This window comes from Cervus elaphus, chromosome 21, assembly GCF_910594005.1.
Source record: "Cervus elaphus chromosome 21, mCerEla1.1, whole genome shotgun sequence".
Taxonomy (NCBI): Eukaryota; Metazoa; Chordata; class Mammalia; order Artiodactyla; family Cervidae; genus Cervus; species Cervus elaphus.
Window position 1 is genome coordinate 36,870,414 of NC_057835.1, and position 20,102 is coordinate 36,890,515.

Genomic DNA, 20,102 nt, shown 5'->3' on the forward strand with positions numbered 1-20,102 from the left:
AAGGTAACCTACAGAATGGAAGAAAATCATTACAAATCATATATATGATAAAATCCAGAATATTTGATATCCAGAATAAACAGAGCTTCTATAGGTTAACAATAACAAAATGTAATCTGATTTAAAAATCACAAAGGACTTAGACATTTTTCCAAAAAGATATACAAATGGCCAATAAGCAAGTGGAAAGATGTTCAACATCGCTAATCATAGAGAAATGCAAATCAAAACTACAATGAGATAACATCTCACATCCATAAAGATGGCCACTATCAAAAGGACAGAAAATAACAAGTACCAGAGGGGAAACAGAGAAGTTCAAACACTTATACACTATTGGTGGGAACATGAAAAGGTGCAGCCACTACAGAAAGCAGAATGGAAGTTCCTCAAAAAGTGAAAAGCATAGCTACTAAATGATCCCGCAATCTCCCTTGTAGGTATATACCCAAAAGTATTTAAATCAGGATCTCAAAGAGATAGTTGCACACTCACATTCATAGCAGCATTATTCACAATAGCCAAGAAGTAGAAGCAGCCCAAGTGTCCATCAACGGACGAGTATTTTTTTTAACATGGTATGCACAGGTAATGGAATATTATGCAGCCTTGAAAAATAAGGAAATTCTGTCATATACTACAACATGAATAAACCTCAGGGACATTATGTTGAATGAATTAAGCTTGTTACAAAAGGAGAAACAGTGTGTAAGTAAATGATGTAAATATCTAATGTAGTCAAAACCATAAAAACAAAAAGTAGAAAGGTGGTTGCCAAGGGCTGAAGAGAAGGGAAATTAGTGTTTAGTGGGTATGCAATTTCAGTATTGTAACATGCAAAAGAATTAGAGATCTGCTGCACAATGGGAATATATTTGACACTATTAAATTGCACACTTTAAAATGGTTGATAGTAATTTTAATGTTATGTGTTTTTAAACTAACAATAAAAAAGGTGAAAAGTTGCACCTGCCACATAGACTTGTTTTCAGGATAAAATAATAATGCATTTAGAACAGTGCCTGCCACCCTTAAACATTCAAAAATAGCTCTTGTTAGATCCCATCTATGAAACCATACCAAAGGTTTTTTCTTTTTAGTTAATTAAGCTCTCATTTATTTTTCAGAGAAATTTTAGGTCTTAAATCCCTCATTAAATCTACCCTACATCTCCTCTTGACATCTAATTATTCAGCTGGTGAGCTCTGCTTTTAAATGCTGATTAATTGCTTTAGAGTTTTCCAGAATTCCCCATCTCAATGTTTTCTTTTACTAAATCCACGATCCTTTGAAACAGACCTCAGATAGAGGGAGAAATGACATATCACTCCCCTTAGTACATACATGTAGACAAACACACATCATTTCCTCTTCAAAGGTTACAAATAGTCTCAACTCCAAAACTGTGTGCATAAAACCTATACAGGTGAAAACTTTTAGGGAATTCCCCGATATTCCAGTGGTTAAGACTCCCAGCTTTCACTGCTGTGGCTCAGGTTCAATCCCCATTCGAGGGAACTAAGATCACAAAAGCCAGTGGGTGCAACCAAAAGGAAAAAAACTTTTAAACTGATGGGAAGTGAAGTCACAATAAAAACCATGAACCCCTTCATGTTTCTACACCCTCTAAAAATAATCTGTTATGCCACACTTTAGTATCTCTCAGGCTTCCCAGGTGGTTCAGTGATAAAGAATCTGTCTGCCAATGCAGGATGCAGGTTTAATGCCTGAGTTGGAAAGACCCCCTGGAGAAGGAAATGCCAACCCACTCCAGAATTCTTGATTGGGAAATCCCAAGGACAGAGGAGCCTGGAGGGCTCACAAGAGTCAGACACGACTTGGTGACATTTTAAATAACAACAGTATCTCCCATGATCTAATAAAAAATATAGTACAGATACTATGCTATCTACTGGGTAACGATGTAGCAGTGAGTACTGCACTGCTTATTTCCTATCTCTTGTTTGCTAGAAAGTGAAGTCATTCAGTCATGTCTGACTCTGCAACCCCAGGGACTGTAGCCTGCCAGGTTCCTACGTCCATGGGACTTTCCAGGCAAGATTCCTGGAGTGGAATCTTCCTTTCCTTCTCCAGGGGATCTTCCCAACTCAGGGATCAAACCTGGGTCTCCCGCATTGCAGGCAGACTCCTTACCATCTGAGCCACCAGGGAATCCCCGTTTGCTAAAAGGCCTTCCTATTTACAAAGACGTGTCTTCCCTGAGTCTCCTCCATCCCTTCAATGCTTTCTAATTCAATGACCTGGAAATTTCTACTTCCGGTCCCAAGATAAAAGAAACACAAAATAACATAATATTATAACTTGAATGCTTAAGATGAAAAAAGTTTAGAGCATCACTAGTGACCATGCTTTCTAGGGTAATTCCTTGTTGAGGGATCTGCCCTGTGCACTATAAGAAGTTCAGCAGCAACATGGGCCAAAATATCACCAAATGCCACGAGGCCCCCTCCAAATTGTGACCACCAAAACTGATTCCAGACACTAACAGGTGTGTCCGCCAGGAGTAAGAGGAATTACCTCAAGTTGAAAACCACTGTTTTAGAAGGGCCTATAACCTATGCAGCTTCCCATGGGAGCTGAATTCAGAGCATATAACACCTGGACGCCGAGAATGATCCCAGAGGAGGAGGACCAGGCAGCAGTGAAATCTCCATTTCTTTTCTCTAGACGAGGAAGATGAGAGCACCAGCTCTGGCAGGACGCAGAATACAGTGGCATGGACCCAAGTCTCAATTTCCAAATAATTTCCCCAAAACACACAAGTGCGTGCACACTAAGTCACTTCAGTTGTGTCCAACTCTATAGACTGTAGCCCACCAGGCTCCTCTGTCCCTGGGATTTCCCAGGCAAGAATACTGGACTGGGTTGCTATGGCCTCCTCCAGGGAATCTTCCCTACCCAGGGATCAAATCTGAATCTCCTGCAGTTCCTGCATTGCAGGTGGATTCTTTACTGCTGAGCCACCAGAGAAGCCCAAGAGAACAATCTAAACACCCAGGTAGGTGTCATCACCTTCACTTCTCTCCGAAGGCTTCATTCCTAAAATGTCTCCTCTAAAGTTCACTTTACCTTCTTCTCTTTTCCATAATCGCTATTCCTCCTTTCTAAAATGATGGCCACATTCCACTACAGCATTCTTGCCTGGGAAATCCCACGGACAGATGAGGCTGGCAGGCATGCAAAGAGTCAAACCCAACTTCATAACTGAAACGACAACACACAATCAAGCAGATTGATTTGGGGAAATACTTGTTGGATGTGTGGCATAAAATGGAGAGTGAAGTGACCTAGCAATATGGAATACAGAGTCTTGTAAGATATAAACACTTGTGTATAGAATAATAGTTGCAAATATTCAAACAATAAAGTCCATAGCTAAAGGAAAAATAAAAAAAGATGCCCACAGGAATGACTTGAAATTCCCACACCCTTGAAAAAAAATTCCTATAGTTGAAATACAGACACACATCAATATACGTGTGCTAGAACATGGCATAGGCTGAGGAGACGTAACTGATCATCCAACGACGTGGAACTTCTCCAAATTTTCATTTACTTGGTAATGATTTTTTTTATACAGACTGGTTTATAATCTGTAAATCAGTTCAGGCTCAAAACAAGTTGGCTGTATGATTTGGGCAAATCTCTGCATGTTTTATTTTTTTTAACCACCATAACTAATTTTAAGTGTACAGTTCAGTAGTGTTAAGTATATTCAGGTTGCTGTGCAACAGACTGCTGGAACTTTCCATCATGCAAAACTGAAATGCTATACCCATTAAATACTAGCTCCCCACCCCTCCCCGCTCGACCCCCTCCCCTCAGCCCCCTTCCATCCTCCTTGCCATCTCTGTGAATCTGAGTATTTTAGATGCTTCATCATCACGCCCTATGCTCAGTCGTGTCTGCCTCTTTGTGACTCCATAGACTGTAACCTGCCAGGCTCCTCTGTCCATGGGATTCTCCAGGCAGGAATACTGGAGTGGGTCACCATTTCCTTCTCCAGGGGATCTTCCTGACCCAGGAATCAAACCTGTGTCTTTTATGTCTCCTGCGTTGGCAAGCGGATTCTTTACCACTAGTGCCACCTGGGAAGCCCTTTAGGCGCCTCACATAAGTAAAATTATACAGTATTTGTCTTTTGGGGACTGTCTTATCTCACTTAACACGATGTTCTTAATGTGTCAGCATTTCCTTTTCAAGGCTGAATAACATCCCATTATACGTATATAAGACATTTTTTATCCATTCATCCATCTAATGGACATTTGAACTGCTTCCACTTCTTGGCTATGGTGAATAATGCTGCCATGAAAGTGGGTGTGCAAATATCTCTTCAAGATCCTGCTTTCCATTCTTGTGCCTATATACCCAGAAGTGGATCATAGGGGCTTCCCTGGTGGTCCAGTGGTTAAGAATCCACCCTGCAGGGCAGGGGTCGCCAGTTCGATTCCTGGTCCAGGAAGATATCACATGCTGCAGGACAATGAAACCCACACGCCACAACTCTGAGCCTGCGCTGTAGAGCCTGGGAAGCACAAGAGAAGCCATCACAATGAGACGCCGCTCACCGCAACTAGAGAGTAGCCCCCACTCCCCGCAACTGGAGGAAAGCCCTTGCATAGTAAGGAAGACCCAGCACAGCCAAAAATGAAATAACTTTAAAAAAAGAAGTGGGTCATATTTTTAATTTTTTGAAGAAATGCCACAGTGTTTTCCATAGCACAGATCCCTTCTTCTTTTGGAGTCCAGGTTCCCTCGTGTGTTAAATGATCAGTTTTTACAAATAAGCCTGAATGAGATGATCTCTAGGACACATTCTGACTCATCTATCACTGCAGGAGAAAAGTCAGCCAGCCAGTCCAGCCCACCCCTTTTCTGCCTGATCACCTTTGGCAAATTTCTGATCTCCGGCATCCAAAGCCACCTCCAAAATACCCAGGTCTTGTATCTGTCTGTCACCAAACTCCCAATTCACTGCTAAAATTTCTAGATGGTTTAAAAAGCAGAGCCAAGTGTGTGGGTTTGTTTGCTTTTCCCCTTCCAAAGGGCCTTATAAAGTGAGCTCACCTGGGTTTGTAGAGCTTACATTTGCCTCCGACAAGCAGAGTTGCACTGACAGAGAAGCCTGTCCATCCTGAGTCTCCAGGATGGTAAGAGGAAAAGAAAGTTAACAGAAAAATGAACATCTTTTGTCCCAAGCCATTCTCTCGGTGGACTCAGCAGTGATCACGATGGAATTCAAAAAAGTAGTTACAACTTATGAAACACCCGAAACTGACATCTAGCTTTTACAAATGCAAGAGAAGGTAGGGTTCTTTCTGATAAAACAGAAGTTCAATCAGCAGCATCTGCGAACAGTGGCTCCAACCCCAAGCCCAGAGGGACACCCTCCACTTGTGAAAAGAGTCGAAGATCTGTGGTCTTTAGACCCTTGTTGCTCAAAACGGGGCCCCTGGACCAGCTGCACTGACCTCAGCTGGCAGCACATTAAAAATGCAGGGTCACAGGCCCCACCCCAGACTTTCAGAAGCAGAATCTGCATTTTGAAAAGATACCATGGTGATTCACACACATACCTTAAAGTTTCAGAAGGACAGAGATAACAGAATTCACAGCAACGTGAAAGATGGATCATGAATACTACTACAAAGGCTATACTCTGCTGTTGGCAAGTGGGCTGAATTAAATCAAGGTGCACCCACCAGCTTTTCCACAGTGATACAGGAAACCTTTCTGCTTTTCAGGTAGAATCTGAAGTTTTTCAGCACCTTAGATGACTAATTTTTCTTAAGAGGCCAAAGGCAGCCACCAGGCAGCTAATGTAAATTTAGGAGCTGCCAGGGTGCAGAAGATGTACCCACAAATGAACTGCCCCAGGTATAAAGGAAACTCACCAACACCCCAACCAGGAGCTGCCACAGCCACCGATGCCCAGCTGTGCTCAAGGCTCTGCACTGCATCCATCCCAGTAATTCCTCCTCCAGGCGTCCCGGATCATTGCCTCAAATCCCTCTCCCTCGTGTTAGCTTCCAGTGGAGATTATTTTTTTATTTATTCATGATCTGTACAGAGCCTACTTCCCCAAGGGATTGTGTGTGGCTTACAAAGATGAACACATTGTAAACAAGATGAGCAAAATTAAAGCAGAACAAATACCCAGTTCAAAGTCTTAGAAGAGACTGTGTGTTCACACGATCTTTACTCTCTTGGCTCACCAGACTCCCCCATCACTGCTCCTCCCTGGGAAAGCAGCAGGGGATTAACGTGACGGATGAATTTGAAAATAAACTGGGGATGCTCAGCTCATTTCCTCTTCTTTGTCTCTTGGGAGTGAGTTTGCACACAGGGAGTAAAAATTCCACCCTGCTCCTTCTGGGCACAAGACTCATCTACACCACCCGTTCTTGGTCCCCTTACCCACATGGGGAGACCGAGGAGTGCCATGCGGATGAGGGTCAGCATTACTGGTAGCTGGTTGGGTACCTCTGTGTAATGGGGGGATTATTAAAAAGCCTATGTGCACAAACTACATTTTCAACCTCACTTCCATCAGTTCTAAAAACTGATTCTTTGGCTCCCATGTTTTTACTCCTTATTTCTCAATTAGCTCAAAACTCAAGTGAAGGGGAAAGGTGCTATTTATTATGTCCTTTCAAAACCCCAACAAAAAGATCTGGAGAGCTCATGCTACAAGACACTTAAGAGAGGTTATTAACAGTGATTAGCGGAGGGACTTCCCTGGAGGTCTAGTGGTTAAGACTGAGCCTTCCATGCAGCAGGTGCAGGTTTGATCCCTGGTTGGGGAACCAAGATCCCACATGCCTCATGGCACAGCCAAAAAATAATAATAATAATAATATATAAAAGGGCCAGGGACTTCCTTGGAGGTCCAGTGGTTAAGATACTCCGCTTCCAATGCAAGGATGCAGAGGATAGGGGTTCAACCCCTGGCTGGGGAACTAAGATCCTACATGCTGAGCAGTGTGGCCAAAAAATAAATTTTAAAAATATATATCATTAAAAACATAGTGATGGAGAGGAAAAGGCCTGAAATGTCTGACTACCAACGCAGAAGGGAACATGTGACCAGTGCAGGAGATGTAACGTGAGGTCACTCAGTATTCATGCCACTCTCATCCCACCTGCCTTCCTCTCCCATGCAGACTGGAAAATTTAAAACCTGCCTTCCCCAAATCCTGTTAGCTAGGAGAGGCCGAGTACTCCATTCTGGCCAATGGGACGTCCTCAAGAGTAAATGGACACTGCTTCCTCCAAGTTCTCCTTCTCTAGGGGACAGGCTGTGATGCCTGAGGTGCAACAGCCTCTGCTAACAAGGGCTGGGCAGGCAGAGAGAGGAAGCTGGCACCAGGGAAGGCTCGATGGCCCTTGACTGTCTACCCGAGCTGGCCTACTGTTCATGATGAATAACTCCCTAACTAGCAAAGCCACAGATACACTTGGTTATACGTTTCTAAGGAACGCTGAGTTGAAAGATATGTATGTGTATCTTTCATCATTTTTCTGGCTATAAATAAAATCTTATATAGAGACATAGACTGTTCTAATAAAACATCACTAAAAAACAGATGAAGATTTTCTAGACAATGTTTTGAAGAAGTGACTCCTTTTCTTTTTTCTAATTACATATTTTAAAAAGATAGCTTTAAGGGTTTTTATACTCAGAAAGAGCAATCTATGCCAGATAGATGGAGAGAGAGAGAGACAGTCATAAACACACATATATATGTTTATCCAACTCTAAAATCTTGATGAAATAGAACTAAATTAATTTCAAGCTCATTTTACTTTTAAAAGGCTGAAAAAATGTCAAAAAAAAAAAAAAGAAGAAGCATCAAGAAAATTTGCCTGGGAAATATCATGGACAGAAGAGCCTGGTATGCTACAGTCCATGGCATCACAGAGAGTTGGATACAACTTAGCAACTGAACAACAACATACAACCAGGCAGACTGTGATTTGGGGAAATACTTCTTGATGGAAATGTGGCATAAAATGGAGAGTGAAGTGACCTAGCAATATGGAATATAGAGTTCTGTAAGAAATTAAAATTTGTATATAGAATGACAGCTGCAAATATTCAAACAATAAAGTCCGTGGCTAAAGGAAAAAAAAAAAGAAATGTACTTTAAAATAATAGAATTATTGATACTTCTGATTTTTTTTTAATTTATTCATAATTTGAGACCAAATTTGGAACCAGTTCTTGCTCATCGGGATTCCCTGGTGGCTCAGAGGGTAAAGAGTCTGCCTGCAATGCGGGAGACCAGAGTTTGATTCTTGGGTCAGGAAGATCCCTGGAGAAAATGGCAACCCACTCCAGTATTCTTGCCTGGAAAATCCCATGGATGGAGGAGCCTGGCGGGCTACAGTCCATAGGGTCGCAAAGAGTCAAGACACAACTGAGCGTCTTCACTTTCACTTTCAGGTCTTTCTCACCAATATCCTGCACAGTCAAGGTGGACAAATGAAGACACACCGTGGTGAAGTTGGGACACCACAGGCCTTCAGACTTCAGAGGAACTTTTGTTACGTTACAGTAAGCGCAAATATACATCACGTAAATGTTCACACATTAAAGAAAAACAGTCGTCAAAGGTTGCCAAGCAGAAAGTTCTGGCACTAAAACCTTGGAGCTTCAGAAAATGCAAGTAATCAGAATATAACACTTTCCAAATACTGATCAAGATTTTCCTGTACAAAGGAAAAAGAACCCTCCTATGCTGTTGGTGGGAATGTAAATTGGTACAGACATTGTGGAAAACAGTATGGAGGTTTCTCAAAAAACTAAAAATAGAGCTTCCATATGATCCAGTAGTTCCACTCCTGGGTATATATCCAAAAGAAACAAAAGCACTAATTCAGAAAGATACCTGTAGCTCAATGTTCATAGCAGCATTATTTATAATTGCCAAGGTATGGAAGCAATCTAAGTGCCCATCAACAGATGAATGAATAAAGATATGGTACACATATCAGTGGAATATTACTCAGCCATAAGAACAAAATTTAACCATTTTCAACAATGTGGATGGACTTGATGGTACTGAAGTGAAAATTGCTCAGGCGTGTCCATCTCTTTGCAACCCCATGGATGGTAGCCTGCCAGGCTCCTCTGTCCATGGAGTTCTCCAGGCAAAAATACCAGAGTGGGTTGCCATTTCCTTCCCCAGGGGATCTTCCTGACCCAAGGGCAGAATCTGGCTGGGTCTCCTGCATTGTAGGCAGATTCTTTATCGCCTGAGCCACCAGGGTAGGTATTATGCTAAGTGAAATAAGTCAGACAGAGAAAGACAAATATTGTATGATGTCACTTATCATGTGAAATCTTAAAAATGCAACAAACTAGTGATTATAACAGAAAAAAAAGTAACAGACTCACAAGATATAAAGAACAAATTAGTGGTTACCAGTGGGGAGGGGAAAAGAAAGGGGAAGGGGATGAAGAGGCATAAACTATTATGTGTAAAATAAACTACAAGGATATATTGTACAACATAAAGAATAAAGCCAATAAAGAAACAAAGAAAAAAAAAAAAAAGCTAAAAAAAAAAAGAATAAAGCCAATATTCTACATAAGTTTTTTAAAAGCATGAGCAATTAAATATTCAAAATGTAAAAAAAAAGAAAGAAAAGAAAGAGAAGGATTGTCTTGTACAATGTATAAGGAGCGATTTCTCATACAGTGTTCTCATTTCCTACATAATGGTTCTTTCCTTTTTCCCAATTATAAAGAGAGATGTTTAAACGTTTTCGGACACAAACAGAGTAGACTATCTCTTGCTCCTCACTCTGCTCACTCTTGAGGATGAGTCTGAATTCAGCTCTAACAAACTCAAGTGCTGCTCTTACAGGCGGCACAGTACCTGCACCCACGTGATCCCATTTAGTCCTCAAAATATCACAGTGAGGGGGCTTCCCTGGTAGTACAGTGGATTCTTACCTGGAAGATCCCACATGCTGCAGGGCAACTAGGCCCTAACGCCACAACTACTGAGCCCGCAAGCCCTAGAGTCTGTGCTCTGCAATGAGAGAAACCACCACCATGAGCAGCCCACGCCCCGCAACTAGAGAGCAGCCCCCTCCCTCACCCCAACTAGGGAAAGCCTTTACTAAACAACAAAGGCCCAGAATAGCCAAAAATAAACAAACAAGTAAATAAATCTTTTTAAAAAAAGAAAAGACAAAAAATTTAAAAATGAAAAATAAAATAAAAGACCTTTGTCGATAAATAAAACATTTTTTTTTTTAATATCACAGCGCAGAGGGGGAAAGAGAGGGTAAAACGGACGGAGAGAGTAGCATGGAAATCTATACACTATCGTATGTAACACAGACAGCAGTGGGAACTGCCGTGTGACTCAGGGAACTCAGACCGGGCTCTGCGACAAACGAGAGGGGTAAGAGGGGGTGGAAAGTGGGAGGGAGGTTCAAGAGAGAGGGGACATATGTATACCTATGCGGATTCGTGTTGATGTATGACAGAAACCAACACAATATGGCAAAGCAATTATCCTTCAATCAACAATAAATAAATTTTAAAAAAAATATCACCGTGTAGGAAACAAATGGAGTAAGCCCTAAGTGCAAACAGAAGCTGGAGAAGTTAAGGAATTTGTCTAAAGTCTCCTGACCAATTATATTTGGGGGATTTGTCTAAAGTCTCCTGACCAAACTGTGTTTTAGTCTGGTAGAGCCAGACTAAAATATAAATCAGCTGCCTCCTCACCTGGTGCTCTTTCTAAGGCACTGTGCAGACTCTGACCCTTGTCTGGGGTCTGAAGTGACAGCGGACACACCAGGGACACACCGCTTGGCCAATGGCTGCTGGCCCATGGCCAATCATCACCTATCCTGAAAATCATTCAGCTGGAATTGTGGCTTTCTATTTTAGAAAAGCATCCTTTTTTTTTTTCTCCTTTTTTAACCTGGTTGGTTAGTCATTCTTTCTTGTTTCCCTGTTTGATTCATGAATTTTGTGCCTTGCAAAAGGTCACATTTTCTCCCTCCTTAAGATCCAATCTCCAATCGTGATGCAGTTGCTAGCCTTACTTCTTCCTACGTACAAAGTTTTCTCTATGCTTGCAGGAGGAGTTAGGGCACTGAATGTGTGTAAAGACTGCTGGGTCACATCTACAACCACATTGCTTCTACATGGAAAGCTGCCAGTATGTTAACACCAAAACTTTCAAAAGATTAAGGTATACATTTAACATTCCATTTCAATGATTTCTTCTTTAATTCAGATTTTGTTTCCGACTGCAATTACTAACCTGCTACCTGCTTTTATTTTCCCGCCCCCTTCTTCTATGGTTGTTATCAGTTAGAAAGACTGACCAAAAAGTTAAGAAATGGGTGGGGAGTGGACAAGGTAATATGGAAGAAGAGGTCTGCAGAAAATCACAATACACACCTAGTTATTTATTATTAATAGGAAAACTTCCATGTCATAATGGGTTAACGCTGCTCACGTGCTAAGAAGATAGTGTGTGTGCTTAGTCACTCAATCATGTCTGACTCTTTGTGACCCCATGAACTGCAGCCCACCATGGGGGCTCCTCTGTCCATGGGGACTCTCCAGACAAGAATACTGGAGTGGGTTGCCATGCCCTCCTCCAGGGGATCTTCCCAACCCAGGGACTGAACCCAGGTCTCCCACATTACAGGCGGATTCTTTACCGTCTGAGCCACCAGGGAAGAAGACAGCAGTCTCCCTGATTTAAATTTGTACGGAGGTAACCTGTAAAAGCTGCTTTAAAGGTCTAAAGAATGGTCTTGTTTTGATTATGTCTTGAGGACGTTAAGCCAGTTCTGCATCCTTCTGCACCACCCAGAACCCTACTGAATGTGACCCATCCTTTGGTTTCAGTGGACTTGCAGAAGTTCAAGGGCTCTGGGGTCAGACGGTGTGGGTTTGACACCCATAACCAAGTCACTTAAGTTCTCTGGGCCTTAGTTTCCTCATTCATAAAAAAGAGGAAACAATTCCCATGTCCTAAGGCCATTGAGAACATTAGATGAAATAACACAGGTAAGATTCCTGGTACTAAAACCACTGGAGCTTTTATCAAGATCCATTTAATACAAAGCAGAACTCCTATGAGTTACATCAAGAATGTATCTGAAGGCAGGCATCAAGAGGTTTTCCCAAAAAATTATTATTAGTCAATATCTAAATGAAGAAGAGGCAGAGAAGATGGGGGAGGGCGGGAGCAAATCCCATCTGTGGGACTTTCTGCCCCTTTCACATGTCACTTTAGGTATTACCTTAAACTGGAAATATTTCTTCATTACATCGAAGACACCTCAGATGCTGGGCTTGTGTCTCATTTTTTGGTCTTCCCACAAGGAGCACAGTTGCTCAACACTGAATATGCACTTGCTATTTTCCTTCTTGGTGAAAGTGTCGCTCAGTTGTGTCCGATTCTTTGAGACCCCATGACTAGCCTACCAGGCTCCTCTGTCCATGGGATTCTCCAGGCAAGAATACTGGAGTGGGTTGTCATTGCCTTCTCCAGAGGATCTTCCCAACACAGGGATCAAACCCGGTTCGCCCTCATTACAGGCAGATTCTTTACCATCTGAGCCACCAGAAGTCCCTCCCTTCTTGGGGGGGTAACCACCACCAGAAAAGTTAAATCTCAGGGCTCTGACAGCAGATATTCTCTGTGTGGGACTCTGCCTGTGTTTTTCATGAAGCAGATTTGTGTCAGTGGTAGCTAGAAGTGGGTGGGACACCCAAGTTTTCAAAATAAATGGAGGAAAAGATCAGAAAGAATAAAGAAAACAATTGGGATGTTTACAGGGTCAAGATGTCACTCTAAAAACTGCTGGTTGTTTTCAAAGAGAGAAATGTATGTTTACAGTGGAAAGGCCTGACAATCAACCAACTCAACTAAGTGATTAAACTCAACAACACTAGTGAATGGCCAGGTGCATCTAATAGAAAACACACACCACGACCTATGAAGGAGCCTGGCCAAAAACATTTTGCCTGAACTGAATTACACATTTAGACTGAACTTCCAGTTTACAAGAAATATAGAACATGGAGGAACGAGTTAAGTGCACCACAAGGAAATAATCAGATAACTCTAGAATGTAGCATATTCCACAAATTAGCCTTGTTACTTCAAAACGTCTGTGTAGTAGAAACAGAAAAAAAAAGTTGACACACTTTTATAGTTTATCAAATGCTAAGAAAGCAAACAACCAAATGCAATGATTGAATGAATCCTGATTGGCTCGTGGTTTGAAAAAATACACAGCTAAAAAAGACACTGGGTGGACAATGAAGATTTGAATGTGGACTGGACTTTGATAATCAAATGGAATAGTTACTAACTTTCTTAGGGTATTTAAGCTCCTGAGTTATATAAGAGAATGTCCTTATTTTCAGAAGACACGTGCTAAAGCTTAAAGGGACCCACGATTACTTTAAAAAGTCTTAACCTCCTACCCCATATATACATATATATATGTATGTATGAAAAGTGAAAGTCAAGTCGCTCAGTCGTGTCTGACTCTTTGCAACCCCATGGACTGTAGCCTATCAGGCTTCTCCATCCATAGCATTTTCCAGGCAAGAATACTAGAGTTGATTGCCATTTCCTTCTCCAGGAGATCTTCCCAACCCAGGGATTGAACCTGGGTCTCCCGCACTGTAGGCAGATGCTTTACCGTCTGAGCCACTGGGGAAGTCATATGTATGTGTGTGTATATATATACATAGTCTACACAAACACACACAGGTTGATACAGCAAACATGACTATAATGAACAATTATTGAATCTAGGTGGTTGGATATACTGATGTTCACTATACTATTATTTCAACTTTTCTATACATTTGAAAATTTTGTCATAATAAACATTAGAAAACATGGAGGCAAAAGTAACAAGCAAGGGACTCCCCTGGTGGTTCAGTGGTTAAGAACCCACTTTGCAATGCAGGGAATGTATGTTCAAACCCTGGCGGAGGAACTAAGATTCTGCAGTGCTCCCCAACAAGAGAAGCCAGCACAGTGAGAAGCCCACATGCACCACAACCAAGACTCACCACGGGCCAAAAGTAAAAATTAAAAAGAAAAACAGTAACAAGCAAACTATTCCTCCCCGCCTGAATAAAAATGTCTTTCTCTTGCATTTCATAATAAAGTGAAGTTGCTCAGTCGTGTCCAACTCTTTGCAACCCCATGGACTGTAGCCCACTAGGCTCCTCTGTCCATGGAATTTTCCAGGCAAGAATCCTGGAGTGGGTTGCCATTTCCTTCTCCAGGGGATCTTCCCAACCCAGGGATCGAACCCAGGTCTCCCGCATTGCAGGCAGATGCTTTACCCTCTGAGCCACCAGAGAAGCCCAAAGAAGACATTAGCAGAGGATACAAATTATAAAACCCTTTATTTGGGCCAGTTACTGGGGACTACAAAGGGCTCCAACATCCTCTAAGGACAAGAGTTGTCCTGAGGAAAAAGCATAGCCCTCTTCGCTGAGTATCACTTTCACTTCCCTTTCACTGTCCACCAGCTATTACTATTTCAGAAAATAGTAATCATTATTCTCCCAACTCCATGGAACGAAGGGTCTTCAAAACAACAATAAAAACAGCTTTGGATAAACTTTACAACCTGTGAGGTTGCTTCTGCATAAAGATAACCTAGCCATTCGATATCACTTAAGTTTTTTTTCTTGATAGTGACGCAGAGAATACATAAGAAATACAGATACAGAGACAATACAGCCTGTTTCCTGTAGTCTGGGTACTTCCTGCTGTTGGAGGCAGGAAGAAGTAGCAGTGGATGAAAGCTGTCAATGACCTCACTTCACACACCAGTCACTTCTATTCCTTCCTGAGCCCTTTGAGAAGATAAACTTGATAAACTAGAGCTTTTCCAAAGACAGGCAGCAAGAAAGAGAAGCACTACTCCACAAAGTCTGTATTACTTGGGAAAAGCCCAGTGTGAAGTGTGAGTCTGAAAAGTCACAGAACTCTCAACTGTTTAATTCCAGAACTGAAAACACACCACAGGGAGGCTTAAAAACCAAAAAGCAAAGAGAAGCTTACTGCTTAAAGTATACATATATAAAATATGTAACACCATATATTCTCTATAATATCTGCTGCTGCTAAGTGGCTTCAGTGGTGTCCGACTCTGGGCGACCCCATAGACAGCAGCCCACCAGGCTCCGCCGTCCCTGGGGTTCTCCAGGCAAGAACACTGGAGTGGGTTGCCATTTCCTTCTCCCCTATAATATCTACCACCCACTAAAATGTGAAAGAAAGTGCTTCTTTTCCATTTTTGAGTCCAAGCTCACGTGAGAGGACAGGAAAGGCTTACCTAGGTACAAGGATGCGTTTTCTTTCTTGACATTGTCATCTAAGTAGGTTGGTCCCAGGGTATAAATAGGTGTGGAGCCCATTCCAATGAGAATCTGTGCGCACACGAATAAAGCCACGTAGACCCAGTGGTCGTTGCCACCCGAGTCCTTCAGGCAGGCGGGAGGCTCCATCTTGACCGAGGAGTTGCCGTTTTGACACAAGCCGTAGTTGGAGGCGGAGGCGTTCAACTCTTGGATCTGGTAGGGCGGCGAGACGAAGTGAGGTAAGGCGAAGAGGGCAGCCCCCACGGCGATGAGGAGACCCCCCACGGCCAGCCACAGGGGCCGCCGGCCCCGGCCGCCGAAGTAGCTGACGAACACCACCACCACCAGGCTCCCAATGTCAAAGCAGCTGACCAGCAGCCCCGACTCGGAGCTCTTCAGACTGTAGCGCCTTTCGATGGTGGTGATGACGCTGCTCAGGTACCCGGAGACCATCAACGCCTGGATGAAGGTCAGAAAGCACATGCAAACCAAGAAGCAACGGGAATCGGTGAGGACCACGTAGAGGCACCTTCTGCCCTGGAGCATGGCCAGGGCGGAGGATACCGACATGGTTTTGCCGATTTCCACCCCGTGGCGACGTTCCGTCAGTCCTGCCTTCTCTGCCGAAGTAGACGGGGCGGAGGGGCTGGGGGCCGGCGGGTAGGGGTCTGACTTCAACTCCTGATGGCTGGGGGCGGGCTCGGAGCCTTCTTCACTCTCGGGACTCAGGTCTGGCGGGCAGGAGGCGCTGTTCAGGGCGGGTAAACTCTGGGACCTGAAGGACTCGGGTTCGCAGTTCTCTTGGACAGCTCCTACCCTGGCGCGCGCTTCCTGCGGCTCTCCCCCCTGGGGCTCCAGCCCAGCGCCTCGGTCCATGGCTCTCAGAATTCAGATTCCGTCGCCGATCGCACTCAAGGACTCCGGAGCTCTGCATCCACCAGCACGAGGGGCTGAAGCCGGGCCCAGGCAGTCGTGCCCACCAGGGACCGGGGCTGGCGATGCAGAGTCGCGCTGTAGGGCATCCTCACCAGCAGGGAGGTGCCCAGTGCATCCTGACCGCAGACGTGGCCCCGAGGCTCCGCAGCCGCGTGCCCCGGAGGGCAGGGGTCCGCGCGGTCCTGCGATGAGCCCAACTTAGGGTCCACCCCGGGCTGGGAGCGCGCAGCAGGATCCTAGCGCGTCCCGGGCTCATCCCCTCCGCCGCTGCCGCTCCGCCTGCCGACCCGAGCGCGTACGCCGGGTGCCCAGCGTGGGGGCTGTTAGCGCTGCTGCCGGGGCCGCATCCTGCCGGGCTGGCTGGGCCAGAGGGGCCCGGTCCTCGCCGCCTCGGCTCGCGACACCCTCGGGTGCAAAGGTGCCAACCTGCAAAGCAGAAGAGAGCGCGGTCAGCGAAGGGCGGCTGAGGCTGGCGTCCCGGCGCCCCCGGCGGACAGCGCTGGGGGACTCGGACGGTCCCAAGTGGGACCGAGGGATGAGCGAGGAACGAAGCCCTGGAGGAGGATTAGGCTGTAGGCAGCAGCCTCTAGAGCCCAAACAATAAGCAGCGGGCGGTCGGCAGAGACCCTCCCTCATTGTCTACGGCGGACCTGCCCCCGCCCCGCCCCTTTTGCCTTAAACAGCGCATCTGCTTTTATATGTTAATAATTATCCACCTGGCAGCTCTGACTCACAAACAGCGTCTTTTATTCCAGTGAACTAATTGCAACCTTTTGGTACTCCTACTCCATTACTCAAAATAGAAGAGGCCCAAAAGAACAAAGGAAAGTTTCTTTCCTTTTTTTTTTTTTTTTTACAAGCACGATGCACTCCTAGTCCCTATTTTTTTAAAAGAAAAAAGGGGGAAAGCGAGGTGTGTAGAAACGTGTGTACACACTTGTGTGCAGGCACGTGTGCGCCGACTGGATGCGAATCAGTCTTCTCCATCCATTAGAGACAGACACGCATTCAAAGCCCAAGGCAGCAGCAAAAAGGTCAGCGTGCCTGCCTCTTTATTCCCAACACTAAAAATAACACCCCTGCCCCCCAGCCGCCAGGGAGAACTATTCAATTACAAATACCAGGGGCGTTCGAGGCTGCGGCCCACGCCAAGTCCCAGAGCGCTGCGTCAAGCGAAACCGAAAATCAGTTTGCTTTGCGGAGGGGTGGGGAAGCCACAACCAAACAATGAGACGCGGGAGCGCTGTCACGGCACGCTGGGAGCCCACGGAGCCGGCTCGGCACGCGCGGGCCGGCAGAGAGGTGTGCTATTTACATCCAGCGCACCCAGCGAGCGTGGGCTCGGGGTGCGCGCGCGCCCACACACACATACACACACATACATACACCGGCGTGTCTGTGTAGACACCCCTCGCGCGATCCGGCAACCAGCTTGAATATAACGCGAGTCGAAAACAGGTGTGTCCCCAGGGTAAGCCTACGCCCCTTATCTCGGGACTCCCACTCTATTCCTCCGGCCCCTGAGGGGTTGGGGGTGGGGGGGAGGTGATGTGCACCAGGTGGGAGAGGAGAGCCGGACTTCGCTGCATTGTTTCAAGCGACGCGTTTTTGTGATGGTGCTGAGAAAAGAAAGGAGGCAGGGTAGAAGGAGAAAGGCAGAGAGCTTGGGATCCAGAGGCGGCCGCTCCGGCGTCTCCCTCGGCTCGGCTGGGCCAGCCCAGCTCCCAGATTCCCGGCCTGCCAGCCACTCAGAGCCAGGGCTTCCCCGCCGCCTTCTTGCCGAGGAGCCTTCCCGGGGAACCCCACCGGCGGCGGCGTACAAAGTCGGGGAATCCCGGAAAACTCGCTTCCCCGCGCCCGGGGGAGCGCGCACCCGCACCGCAGCGCACCCGCACCCCAGCGGAGCCTTGGAAGGGCACACAGACCCAGGCGGGCGGCTCTCGGAGCCGGCGTGGGGGCCCGGGGACGACATCTGCGCGCGCGCATACACACACACAGACACACACACGGCCCCGCAGGAGGATAGGACCGCCGGAGACAGCTCGCCGAGCTGCAGGGTCGCACGAGCCGCCGCTACTCACTCGTGAGTCGGCCGGTCAGTCTGGCTGGCTGGGAATGGAGTGGGGGAAGGTGGGGACCTTGGAGGCGCGAGAGTAGTTGGGAGCCTCCTGGGGAGGCAGCCTCGGTCCAGCCGCGAGGAAATCAGTGAATGAGTCTGTGACCCCAGCCTCTGGAAACAAGACACACGCGCACAGACGCGCCCGGAGCCGAGCGGCAGAGGGCGCAGGCGCGCGGGCAGCCGCCCAGCCCAGCCCGGAGGCGGCGAGCCACCGGGCTGCCTTTTTCACCTGAAAGGCGGGGGAGCGCGAGGGGCCCAGGGAGCGGGTCTCCAGAAGTCAGCTACTCAGGCAGAGAGCCCACTCGGAATAAAGAAGCTGAAATTTCTGTTGGTTTATTCCGTGCTGTGGGCACCCACCATGTCTCAGGGACCATAGCAGGTAGATTCTGGGGACCAAAGATGAACAGGACAGGATCCCTGGACCGAGGAAACCTCTGTTTTGTGGAAGCAATACCCTGTAAGTAGCCTAAAACGACACAGTAAATTCTATAAAGGGTGACACTGAAGAACCATTATTATATATCGATTATCCATTATTAACCCATTAGGCCTTCATTTCCAGACAGCAGGAAAGGCATGTACAAAGGCCCTGGGGCACGATGCTGCAAAGAAATCCTGAGTCTCAGGGTGATTGCATTGATGGGGCAGAGAGCTGGCCAGCAAGAGTGGCACACTAGGAAAGGTCAGCAAGGGCTTTATAGGTCCTGCGCTGTCAGCACCGAGGGGCCAGTGACATTCAACTTCAGTTATCAGACACTGGTGGGTGAATGGAGGCCATGTGGTGTGCGTGGAGGCAAGGAGGCAATCTCAGCAATCTCTGAGCAAAATGTGATGTGGCGGTGGTGGAGCATGGACAGGAAGGAACTCCTTGAGAACACTGACAAGGCAGAAGTAGCCAGACTTAGAAGCCGATGTTAACCAGAGTTTGAGATTGAAGTCCAAGGAGAACACAAGCAGAGAAACATGCTCTTGGGGTAAGATGTTTCTCCTTTAAGATACCTTGGCTTTGAAATGCCTCTGGGAAATCTGAGTGTATACACATCCCATAAACCACCAGACATATAACACACAGGCAGTTGGGATTAGGGAAGTGAATTAGGAGGCAACAGCCAGACACGGCATGAGGTGGGTGAGTAAGGAGATCAGAGGAGAGGTAGGCTAAGGACAGGGCCCTGGGGACAGGGTGATCTAAGAGCTTGAGAGGGGAAAAGCTAAGAAAGGAGATTAGAAGCAAGGGTCAGAGAGATCTGTGAAGAATCAGAAAAGAGGGACCAAAAAAAAAAAAAACAAAACAGAAAAGAGGGACCATCACAGAAGCCAGAGGAGAAAAGAACTTTTAAGAAGGGAGTGCTCAGATGCAGGAAAGGCTGCCGAGATGCCAAATAGGGTGATAACGGAAAAGAGCCCATGGGCTGTAGCAAGTGGGAGGACACTGCAGAACTCTGACAGAGGCAGAAGTAACCTAACGAGGGGAGGGGATTGTTCTACATTTACTGGTGACCACGCTGACCATCCTGCCATGCCAAAGCCACTTCACTCGCCCCTGGCCTTATCCAGTGAGAGCGCGGGATCCACTTCACAGTGTGATGAGGAAAAGTGGAAAGAGACTACATAACATGGTAAAGGCACATAGCTAGTCTC

The 20,102-nt window shown here is 46.0% G+C and overlaps 1 protein-coding gene across 2 annotated transcripts in view; it reads right to left on the bottom strand.

Moving 5' to 3' along the window:
• Positions 1-18,578, bottom strand: part of SLCO5A1 (solute carrier organic anion transporter family member 5A1) — a 147,684-nt gene extending 129,106 nt beyond the window's left edge. For both annotated transcript variants that reach the window (XM_043880210.1, XM_043880209.1), the window contains exons 1-2: positions 18,424-18,578; positions 15,382-16,768 (exon numbers count right to left, since the gene is read on the bottom strand). In XM_043880210.1, the coding sequence (XP_043736145.1) occupies positions 15,382-16,282 (901 nt within the window). In that variant the 5' untranslated portion in view covers positions 16,283-16,768; positions 18,424-18,578. The remainder of the gene's footprint in view (positions 1-15,381; positions 16,769-18,423) is intronic.
• Between the last annotated feature and the right edge of the window lie 1,524 nt (positions 18,579-20,102).